Here is a 12,184-nt window from a genome sequence, read left to right on the forward strand (position 1 = left end):
CTGGCAGTCAGTTCAGTCAGTTAAGCATCTGACTTCAGCTCAGGTCATGATCTTGCGGTTCGTGGGTTCCAGCCCTGTGTCGTCTTTGTGCAGACAGCTCAGAGCCTGGATCCTGCTGCAGATTCTGTGTCTGCCTCTCTCCTGCTCTCACTCTTTCTCTCTCTCAAAAATAAATAAACCTTAAAAATTAAAATAAAATTTTAAAAAGAAGACTCCTGTATGGGGCACTATTGATTGCCTACACAATACAGGAGCTTCCTCTTCCTTCTTCTTAAGACACTTCTAATTTTGATTAAATTATTGAGCCCTATAAATGGGCTCCAGGGTCAGAATTAGTTTGATCCCAACCAAAGCACTGAAATTCCCTTAAACCGTTAATGGTCCAGGAGTTGGTACATGCCTCAAGTTGACCCAACCAACTCTAACTTCAAGCAGACGAGATCCAACTAGAGACTGAAGATATGCACTTACATTCCATGGTTAGAGAGTTTCTTCACTGCTGAACACAAAACTATATATATAGAAAGCCCTTTTTGCATTGAGTCAACAAAGGGAACCAGATTTAGGATGAACTGATGATGTATGTAGTTTCAGGATTCTGTGTACTAAGCTTGAGACCAAACCAGTGTCCTCAATAACAGGGCTGAACTCCTACATCAGCCAACACAGACCTCACCTTCCAGTTGCAGTAATAATATTTTCTTACTCCAGCATGCTAACTCATATAGTTTCTAATAACAGGGGGAAAATGCACATTAGCTTTGGAACTGGGAAAAACCAACTGGCAAGATCCAATTTCGCATCCAGTAGGGCTAGTTGATGCTTTATGCCTCTTTTAGCTCTAAGTATAATACCAATTTCTTAGAGAATGTATAGAATCTCCTATGAGGACACCATTTCTAAATGGATCTTGGTCACAAGATAGTACTATGCTAGGGGCACCTGGGTGGCTTAGTTGGTTAAGCGTCCGACTTTCGCTTAGGTCATGATCTCGCGGTTCGTGGGCTCGAGCCCCGCGTCGGGCTCTGTGCTGACTGCCAGCTGGGAGCCTGGAGCCTGTTTCAGTCTGTGACTCCCTCTCTCTCTGACCCTCCCCTGCTCACGCTGTCTCTCTCTCTCCTAGAAATAAATAAAACATTAAAAAAAAAAAAAAAAAGATAGTACTATGCTAGATGGGTTACATTAGTTTATTTCTTTGATTACTTGCTTGCATCACAAGGAAAAGGAAGTGTGGTATAAGATACCATTATGGTAGAGTCTCTACAGTTTTATTTTGTTTTGTCTTTGCTGGCAGCGGAAAGGCAGGGGAGGCACACACCGAAGACCATGGATGCTAATTAACTACAAACATTGTGCAGCTCATTGTCAATCATTCAGTGTTGTGAAAGCAGGTGACACTGAATGCAGACAGTTAACTGGTGCCTTATTCCTCTGTCGTGCCAGAGTTATGGGGGAAGTGCTGGAAATTTCCTGAACTTGTACAAAAGATCAGACTTTGGGCCCCCAATTCCTTTAGCCGTAGTTCCTTACATACCCCATTGCAGTGGCACGAGGCCCTCGGTACTCAGAGTAAGCTGGCACTTATCAACAAATAAAACATCTGGGACTCTGCAAAGATGACAAGAAGAGAAGCATGTGCTAGTGGGACCATCTCTACAGGGTACCAGGTCACCCATGACACAGTATCCCTCTAATCAGATCAGTATCTTGGCTAGTGCAGAACCCGGAGCAGTGGTTCGCAAAGGCCCCGGCAGTGAGTCACGTGGTTAACATGACGTAGTCATGAACATAAGCCAGAGCCATCAGAACCTGCCAGTTCACCAGCTGCCCCTACAGCTTGTAAGCAGTGAAGCCAGAGGGCAGAATTGATAGACCCCAGAGGTTTTGTAGAACAGGTTATGCTTTACTGCCTGCATGGCAAGCAATGAGTTGGGCTAAACTGTCCTTGAAGAGAATTCTCGGGGTCAAAGACATGCACCCCACTTACTTTCATCCATGTAGTTTAAAAGTAAGTCAAAAAGAAAGCAATACTTGACAGTTAGTTATTACACTTAACTCAGGAAAAGGTGAATTGCGCTCTGTATCAAGGCACCACCAAGATCTCTGCTAGATGGGGGATGGAGAGAAGTGAAAGCCTATATAAACTACCAGATCTGCTTCCCGGATGAGTGGCCTCCTGGATCAGAAGGGAGAGATGAGGAGAGGGAGAGATGGTTACATCCTGAGCTTGCTGCACAGGCCTCCAGTTTTTCTTAAGCCATCGGAGAAAAAGGCAGCGTCTGCGCTCAGAACAGCGCGCTGCACAGGACAGGGTACAGCTGCACTTATCCCTCTCTCGGGAGACTTGGTTCTCCAGGAAACAGAAGACAAATAGACTGAGGAAGAGCTTTTAACTCTCAAGTCAGAGAAACCATAGCCACCAAAAGGCGGCCCCCATAATTCCAGGCTCTGAAGCCAAGTCCAGAGGGTGAGGACAGACCAGAGGAAGGCTACGCCAGGGCAACGAATGCCGCTCACAGCTCTGCAGAGTCCAGACAGAACAGAGGGGGCGAACTGGGCCCAAACACAGGGCTGCAGGACACAGTGGGAGGCAGTGTCCCAGGAGCTCCTGCTCTTCAGCTGCAGCAAACCCAAGCTTAACTAATTTGAGAATAAAGATGACCTGGGGCCACTGAAACAGAATATTTCCCCCTCACCCCTGCAGAGAGCCGACCCAGGCAAACCAGCGCAGGGTGGGAAGGAAACGACAACTCTCTCTTCTCGTTGCCCCTCCCCTCCTGCCCAGCCCCTCTAAGAATGGGGCAGGGAAAATGTATGAGCCCTCCTAGGCATGCCTGGCACAGGCTGGGGGCAGGGCGTCCTTGCCCAGTAGTCTTGGGATGGGTCTGGGGAGCACCCATTTTAGTCAGAGATAACAAAATCCACTCTGGCCAGTGTAGACACAAAGTACGCTTATTAGTGCATAGAGTTGGCTGACAATTACTGGACAGTCTGAATAGAGAGATTCTAGGCTGAGATTCCAAGAACAACCTCCAGATTTATACTACAGAAACAGGTCATCAAGGAGCTGTGGCCTCTGCCACCAGGAAGCTGCTACATCACAAAGCTACTGTCTCAGCTGCCATCCTTCAAGCCTCCTCTATCATGATGTCTCAAGTCAAATGGACCACCATATACCGTCTCCTTCCCCGTATAAATGAGTGCATCCGCCTAATGGAGCCTACCTCACTTGGCTGCTCTCTAGCAGCAAGAAAGTCTACACGACATGGAAGTTTGGTACTATCCTTTTCTGGATTCTACACTGGGAAGGAGGATCTTCCACTGTAAATGAAACACTTTCAAATGTTAAGGGAGTAGTCAACAAGTGTTGGCCAGCCACAAATGAGAAGGTACCACCACCGTGTTTACCTAGCCCACATCCACAACAGGCTCAAAGGTTTTCGGAGACTCTTAACCCTAGAAACAACATGCCCAATGTAAGAAATAACAGAAACCCCACTATCTTTGAAGATATAAAGGCCACAACCACTTTATCAATTTTCTCTTCCCTTAAGAACAAAAACATATAATAATTAATCTGAAGCATTCAAATTAAAAGCCTGTCAACAATCATAGTTCTCCTAAATTACAACTTAATTATCTTTTCTTTTTCACATTGAGAAAAGCATTATTGTGATTATACTCACAAAGATCTAGGCCTGAATAGCTACAGAGCCTCTGATTAAGTGTCCCTCTTGCCTGGTCTATGTTTAAATGTGTATACCCATGCACATAATTTGTCATCAGCTCCCACCCCCGGGCATGTTACTGATTCATTTTCTTACTGACAATCAAAACCCTATGTGTAGCTAACTAGATCCATTAATAATAGTAATAACCCTTCTGGGTGTAGAGTTCTCAGAATACTTATATGCCCTCCCTTGGTCCCACAATTTATTATTCACCTTATTTTGCAGGTGAGGAAGAGGAAATCAGGAAGGGGTGAGTACTCAGTCTGAGGGGACTAGTAAGTGACAGAGCAGAAGCAAGAACCTCAAGGTCCCGAAGGCTCCAGGTCTTCCTGCCCCACCACACACTGCCTCGGGCTGCAAAACTCACTTGAGATCCATCAGTTACAGTACTCAGTGAAACAGAAGTTGATTCGCGCGCGCGCACACACACACACACACACACACACACACACACAAAATCTAATAAATTCTTACTTGTTTACAAGTGGAATACTAAGAGCCCAGCCAGCAGCAAAGTCTGGATATTTAAAAATGGTAGGATTCTCAGAAAAGGCATAATGGTGAATTATTGTAGATTCTTCATCATGTAATGCTTTTCCTAAAAACCATTCCTGTCAAATAAAGATAGAAGATGTCATTTTCTTAAAAAGCCATTTCATATAGGACCAAAAACAAAGTCATATCATTAATTTTAGTTAATTAAATACTCTGGGTGATAGAGAATTAGCACAAATTACTCCTCTCAAAAGCATTTTAACAAAACTGCAATACTCTATGATAAGGAAGATGGCCTAATCTTCACAGAGAGCAGCTTCGTATATTAACAGGATCAACAAAATGTTAGTCATCTTTATGCCATAAACATATAAAAGTGGTATTTCATAGAAAAGTCCACATCAAAATACTATTAAGGCAAAGAAAACAGTGTTCCTTTATGCCACACTGAGGTCTGCAAAGGAGGATCTGAAGAATTCCTTCCAGAATCAGTGCCTATATTATTCATTTATTCATTCGTTCAGTTAACATTTAACATTTATTCCACACCACGTGGGTATGCAGCTTACACGAATAGTGGGGACACAGAAAATAAGTAAATAAAGCAGGTTCAGGTAGTGACTGCGATGTGCTATGGTGAAAACCGAGTACCCAGGGACTTCCCTGCAAAGAAAGGAAAACTTCTCCTGGGCTAACATCTGAACTGAGAGTAAATAATGCCAAGGGGCCAGCTACGCACAAACCCAGGGGAAAGCCCTCAAGGCAGTTAATACACAGTCCCACAGTGAGAACAAGCTTGATACATTAGTTAAAAAAGGAAGTGCAATGTGGCAGGAATATAGCCCACTATATATCAGGGGACAGCCGAGGGTGGAAAGCAGCACAGACTTTACTCAAAGTGCAGTAGAAGACTTGCACTTCTGGCCACAAGAGAACAGCCTGGATCAGACCTGCTCTCCCACTGAGAGCAAATAGTAAAGCTGAAGAAAATACTTAAACCACATAATTGAGGGCATCAGAAAACAAAGACAGACAGTAGATGAGGGCAAATATCTGAGAGAGAAGGGAGGCCCATCCATGGGAACCTCAGACTCGATGGGATATGCCAACATGGGGTTGAGGGAAAAAGAGGACTCAGTCTGAGTCCTAGGTTTTTTTTTATAAGAGCTACCTGGATAGACCATGATGCTATTTCTGAGGTGAGGGAGACTGATGGTGGGAGAGGTTTAGAAGGGGCATTAAGAGGTCATGGGGCGCCTGGGTGGCTCAGTCAGTTGAGCGTCCGACTTCGGCTCCGGTCATGATCTCGCGGTTCGTGGGTTCAAGCCCCGTGTCGGGCTCTGTGCTGACTGCCAGCTCGGAGCCTGGAGCCTGTTTCAGAGTCTGTGTCTCCCTCTCTCTCTGACCCTCCCCTGCTCACGCTGTCTTTCTCTCTCTCTCAGAAATAAATAAAACATTTTAAAAAAGTAAAAAAAAAAAAAAAGAGTTCAGTTTTGCACATGTTGAATTTGAGGTTCCGATTAGGTTAGTGGAGGTATGAGGAGACAGGCTGACACAGAAGCAGGGAGCACATGGCTCACCCCTGGGTTCCTTGACACACTGTTCAAAGGTGACCTCATCAGCACGTACTCCCTGAACATCCTTTGTCGAATAGTCAGCCTACCCCCGATCTATCCCTTATCCCTCTCATCCTGCCTCTTTTTCTCCTCAGTTCTTACTACCATCTGACACGTTTGCATCTTCACTCCTTGCCTATCTCCCCTGCCACAAGGCTACCCCCGTCCTTGGAGACACAGAAGCTGTCCAGTTTGCTCACTGCTGTGTCCCCACCGGAACACCTAACATGTACTAGGTGCTCACGAGCTTTTGTTAAATGAATGGAGCAAGCCCAAGAAAGCTTCCAAAGGCAACTACCCTGTTAAAGAAGCGAAAGTACTTTAAACCAAGCACCCTAAGTTCTAAAAGCTTTGCATGTTTTCTGGATTTCAACCATCACCACCTCACTCTTGTCTCCTTATCAGAAAACAAGAGCAGGAGGGACACAGGATTGTTTCTTCTGCGTGTGGTTGTGTCCCCAGTACCTCCCAGGCTCTTGGTTTTGGTCAGTTCAGCAACAGGTCGTAACGGAACACGTGCAAGCCATCAACATAACTGTGTGTGTAGGTCACCGACCACGTCCTGATCTTCTCCTGATGCTTTATGGGGATTTTAAGTCATCACTGGGCCAGAAGAACAAGGCAAATGACTTTGGCTTAAGATAGAAAATTCAAGATCTTTTTTAAAAAAATCAATACTATAGCACTTTGTCAAATTGCTAAACGTTACCCCACGTGAAAATCATCACATTTAACATACCATGCCAATATAGCTTGCTTAAAGAAAATAAAACACTCCAGATTTTCAGCACCTTTCTCACAAACTCTTCACTGTTATAATCTCCTGCTGCAAATATAATTTTATGCAGAACACGTTTCTATGGTATAACTCCAAATGGCAGTGTCCAGCTATTATCTAGTATAGAAGATTGCTTTCCAATATTGGGGAAGGGAGGGGTTACTGTAAACTAATTGAAGGGAGAAATTAATATAGCATCTGTGGAAAGGGCACTTCCCCATCCTTCTTAATTATTTTCTTAATAACTTCATAAGAAAGACAATTATAATCAAGATAAACTGTAAAAGAATAACTCAGACAATGTTCTATCAGTATCTCAGGATTACTCTTTATCAGCACCTTTGTTTCACCTCCATTAAAAAAGAAGTCAAGACATTTCAGCGAATGCATGTATTAAAAGCATACGGCAGGAAAAAAACGAAAGACTCCAGCAAGACATGAAAATTTATAGAAATCACCTAGAAAAGCAATTTAACAAAGATTAATTACTTTAATAAAGATTAAAATGCCTCATTTAAAATACTGTATAACAGTATAAATTTGCATAAGAATGACAAAGATATGGAAGGGAAAAACATCAGAATCTAAAAAAAAATGACTGATGCTCTAACACGCTAATTATTTTAATAGAGTTTATTTGTGTCACTAGCAAAGCCAGGCTGGTTTTATACCTTTGTTTCTAAAATTTCAAATGGCGGGGGGGGGGGGGGGGAAGCACACTGAGCTGGGCTAACTTACATATTATGTAATCTGTATTTCCTAATGCTAGTTTCAAAAGAAATAAAACATCCTAGATTTTTTTTTTAAGGCTGAGTTGAGAAGAGACGGGGAAAACATCTCATTTTGCCTCTGTTCTGTACTTGCTTTTCATGAACTTGCTTTGAACTTTTAAATTTATCATTCCAATTTTCATTAAAAAGCACAGTGAGTCACCATCTTCTGCACAGAATTAGAGCTATGGATAATGGAAAAATAATCTCCAGGTGAAACGAACGCTAGGAGGAGACTAAAACTCCTACATCCTAAAAAAAACATTTGGAAGTTTGTCTCAAGTCAAAAGGAAACATAACAGCCTAACAAACGTTTTACACGAAACATGGCCAAAGTACATAGATGCTGGTTGGCCTCCTCTGAAAAGACGGGATGAGACACATTCATGATTCTTCTCTCCTTTGAAGGGTTTTTCTTTTTAACCTAACAACCTTCTCCTTCAATTACATCTGTATCTTCCCAGAAAGCAAAAGCATAAAAAAGAAACCATAATGGACCCTTGTGGCTTTTATTTTATTTTTTTTTTAATGTTTTATTTATTTCTAGGAGAGAGAGACAGCGTGAGCAAGGGAGGGTCAGAGAGAGAGGGAGTCACAGACTGAAACAGGCTCCAGGCTCTGAGCTGGCAGTCAGCACAGAGCCCGATGCAGGGCTCGAACCCACGAACCGCAAGATCATGACCTAAGCGAAAGTCGGACGCTTAACCGACTAAGCCACCCAGGAGCCCCCCCTTGTGGCTTTTAAAGAACATTGAAACCGGTGGTTCTGTTAAGGTCACAAGCTCTCCTGTGTTCGAGAAGGGTCACTGTTACCCAGCATTATTCGTCTACATCAACAAACCAAGCAGACACCCCAGAAGCCACTCTTCCTTCCCCACACTCTCATTAAACCTGGCTTAGTTCTAGAATAGGCACCAGAAGGGGGGTGGGGCAGGCGTCCAGTGGTACCTGAAAGGGCCCACTCCTGCTTATTCCAAGTTTAAAGGATCCCATGTAGTGATCAGGGTATAACCCAGGCTTCTTTCACAGAACTTCAGAGCCTTGACTTATCTCCACGGCATCCTCCTGGCCACAACGTGGCCCATCAGGAAAGTTGACATTACAGGGTTATTCAGCCATTCACAAATACTACTGACAACCCATGATGTGTCAAACCCTCTGCTCAATGCTAGCAACTTAGAAATAAACAAGATCCAATTGCTACATCGTATCTGCCCAGAATAAAACAAAATCTGAATATAGGAAAGATAAGGGTATAGACAGTTAGAAAGTTGAACTTCTAACCCAAGATGCACCCCTTACCACCTTACCTTCTCAACTTTTGTTCCCTCTGCTTAAAACACACATACTCTCTCTCTCCTATTAACTCTTACTCATCCTACAGGACTCAGATTAAAGTTCACCTCCTGTAGTGACCCTTCCAGATCAGGTTGGGTGCCCTGCTCTGTGCTTCTAACAGCACTCTATGTTTCCCTGACTAGAAGCCATCTATCTCCCTTTTCATTGCTTCTTTAATGGGCTTGTTTGCTCCCTGTCATCAGGATGCATATCTGTCTGTCCCAGTCCCTGCTGTCACAGTGCTTGATACATAGTTGGCAACCAAGAAATACTTCCCATCTAAAAGAATATGTGGTCATTTCTGACAAAGAGAAATACACGATTTAAACTTCTTCCTTAACTCTGGGTTATAGCTTTTTAACTCTATGAAATTGCTAACACATATAAATAGATTTGTTTCATTTAAAAATGGCTCTTTATAAGTTCTATCCCTCTGAAAGCTACAGAAACCTCCAGAAGAATGATTCAGCATTGCTTCTAGATATTCAACTATTATTTCATTCTTTCTAATTTTAAAGTGTTTTTATTAGATTGGCAAACCTCTTAAAATCAAATCTTCTCTTAAGCGTTCCCTTAAGCATTCCTTCTGACAGATAAATACTGGTATTGAAACTGTATTCACCTTGGATGGGTCATATCTTCTGAGTGTTTCTAAGAGTTCTGGAATTTGTATTCTTGTCTCTTCTTCACAGAAGAAAATCCATGATGAATTTCTGCTATACGTTACAGAAAAGCTGACAAAGATAAACAAGTTATGGTAATCACTTCTATAAAATGAGTTTATAACAAAGTTTAAAACTGATAAGCAGGATGAAAGACATAAAATGGCAAGAAATCTAGATTTTCTCCCTATATTTTCCTTCAAAGCATAGTTTCAAAAGCCAGATACTAATAGTTTAGCAAACAGCTAGAGTTCTTAAAGTTAATTCTCTCTGTAACACCACAATTTTCAAATACAAATATTAAATATATCTACATTTTATTTTTTAAGAAAGCAACATATTTAAAAACAGAAGCCATTCATGATTAAAAGAATCAAGAAATTTGAGTAATGTAGCAGTCATAAAAAAACGGAGTCCAAATTTTCTTTAACTTCTTGACTCTGAAGAAAAACACACCCTCTCAGTGAGAGGAGTGAGTGTGTAGGTGGAAATGTCCAAATTCACACATTTCAAATTTCAAATTAAACATACTGTGGTAGCAATGGAAGTATGGTCCATGCACCCTCCTGCTTGGACAGCTGATGAAGAAGAAGGACTCTGGGGAGCTCCTGAAGAAACATGATATCAAGAGGAGAAATAAATAAAAATACGATATGATCACTCTGATTAAACAACAACAACAACAACTCAATTTCTACATGCAGGTATCTTTGGAGACCTGACATTTTCTCTCCTAACTACTCTGTTTTCTCCTCTTCAGGAGCTACTAGAAATGAAGGATGTTGGCTGGATCCACAAGACATCTTTATCATCCAGGCATACAACTGGGCTGAGGGACTCCAAGAAGGGTCTTGCCTGGTACCTGACCTGACCTGAAATCTGCAGACTTGCAAAGGCAACTGGAAAGGAAGAGCCCAGAAGCGACCAGGCATAACTCAGAGGCACAGAAAGATACTTCACAGTACAGACATCACAGGAAGCAGATGGAAAATAAAACACTTCAGCTAAACAAAAGGGTACATATAATATCCAATTTATCTCATGTAAAAAAAAATTAAGTGCCCTCAAAAAGCTTAAAACACATGGTAAGGAAGAGTTTGGGGTTTAAATACTAGAAATCTAATCCTTAAGTACTCGGTCAATGATAATAATAATAGAATTTCAAAATTTATCAACATAGGAGGAACTAAGATTCAGAAATAAGACACAACTATGGTTAAATAATTATGCATAATAAACATCGAGAGATTAATGATTCAGGTTATGAATGTCAGCTTTGAAGTAAAGCACTATTCAATATATTTCATGTTACTACAAGCCCCAAATCAGCTATATAATATGCTTGAACACAACCCTCCCAATAAACTTTAATACATTCTTGTTCTATTCTCTTTGGTAACTGTTGCAGACAAAAGACATTAAGAATAAATGCCTAAATACTGGAACTATTACTAATGTAGATTCCACACCACACTTTGAATTCATATAAGTTTATTATTTCAAGAGAATGGGTTTCAATATACATATTTGGAGTTATCAGATAAAGCTTCATTTATTTTATGTACTATTTATTTTAACTTTCATGTACAAATATGAAATACAAGAACAATAATGAAAGATTAAGTCAGACTAACAATATGGCACGTCAGAGAAAAAAAAAAAACCCAAAAGGCTGAATTAGCAGTTAATTTCTCAGTATAATTCAGGGCTTTCCTGCTGTTGATTATGAATTATGCAGTAGTTTTCAGTGACTTTTAAGAAACGGCTATATATGTATTATATATATTTATACCACATGTATATTCATGAGGGATTATATAAGAACAGAAATCATGTGTAAAGAGAACTAATAATATATTAATAGTTGCATAAAACTTACAAATAACTATGGCAGTATGCTAATATGAACTAGCTAGAAAAGAAACATAGCAAATACTTTAAAAGGCTTTATAAGAAAATAAGTAGCAAATGAGCCATTGTGTAACAACTGAAAGTGTAATAATGAAGACTTTGTAACAATGGAAATGTCTTTATGTTAAATGGAAAAACAGACATGACTCTAAAAATGTAAAACCAATTCATATATGAACAGAGACTAGAAAGGAACCAGAAATATGAAAATATTTGTGTCAAGACAACCAAAGTCTTATATCTATGCTTTCAAAATCCTTTAATGCAGTTAAAACACAGTTTAGTTTTAAAAATTTCTTGAGAAAAAAATGAATACACATCCAAATTCTTCTTCCATACAAGTCCTATCCTTCCTGGTTATGGGAAATATATAGGTGATGTCACCAGGTATCACGAAAAGGCTGTGCGGGCACCTTCCTGGCAAGGATGCAAAGACAGACTTATGAATAACCTGTCACAACAATAAAAGTGAAAAGGCAAAGTCTTAGCACAAAGGAGCTAAATTCTAGTCTAAAATAAACTCTATGCATTACTAGTGAATTATAATCATCCCTGTCTCCATTCCTTTTTGTTTACTGAATTGCGTGCCTGGGTTCCATATTTGCTTCAATCAGTGAACAGAAAAATAGAAATCAAGTTTTCTGTACCCAACCACCTCCAAATAGAAACATTTCAAAAGCAAGTGGGCTGTGTTGACACCGGTCTCCACAGGTGTGTGAATACCCCTGTCTCAAAAGTATGTCTACTATGACATTCAGAAACCTGGTCTTAACTCTTGATTAACCCAAGGCCATTTCAATTATAAATAAATTTTCATCCACTAATCCCCAAAAAGGCCCAAGAGCTTTTATTCTTATTTTTATATACACACACACCCATCAGG

At 40.9% G+C, this 12,184-nt stretch overlaps 1 protein-coding gene across 1 annotated transcript in view; it reads right to left on the reverse strand.

Moving 5' to 3' along the window:
- B3GLCT (beta 3-glucosyltransferase) overlaps nt 1–12,184 on the reverse strand; it is a gene marked incomplete at its 3' end in the record, with an annotated part of 86,131 nt that overhangs the window by 40,753 nt on the left and 33,194 nt on the right. The window contains exons 5-7 of the mRNA XM_077745410.1: nt 9,922–9,998; nt 9,351–9,462; nt 4,206–4,342 (exon numbers count right to left, since the gene is read on the reverse strand). Of these exons, the coding sequence (XP_077601536.1) occupies nt 4,206–4,342; nt 9,351–9,462; nt 9,922–9,998 (326 nt within the window). The remainder of the gene's footprint in view (nt 1–4,205; nt 4,343–9,350; nt 9,463–9,921; nt 9,999–12,184) is intronic.

The sequence above is a fragment of the Crocuta crocuta genome, unplaced genomic scaffold (genome assembly GCF_008692635.1).
Source record: "Crocuta crocuta isolate KB4526 unplaced genomic scaffold, BGI_CrCroc_1.0 scaffold258, whole genome shotgun sequence".
In the NCBI taxonomy this organism is placed as follows: domain Eukaryota; kingdom Metazoa; phylum Chordata; class Mammalia; order Carnivora; family Hyaenidae; genus Crocuta; species Crocuta crocuta.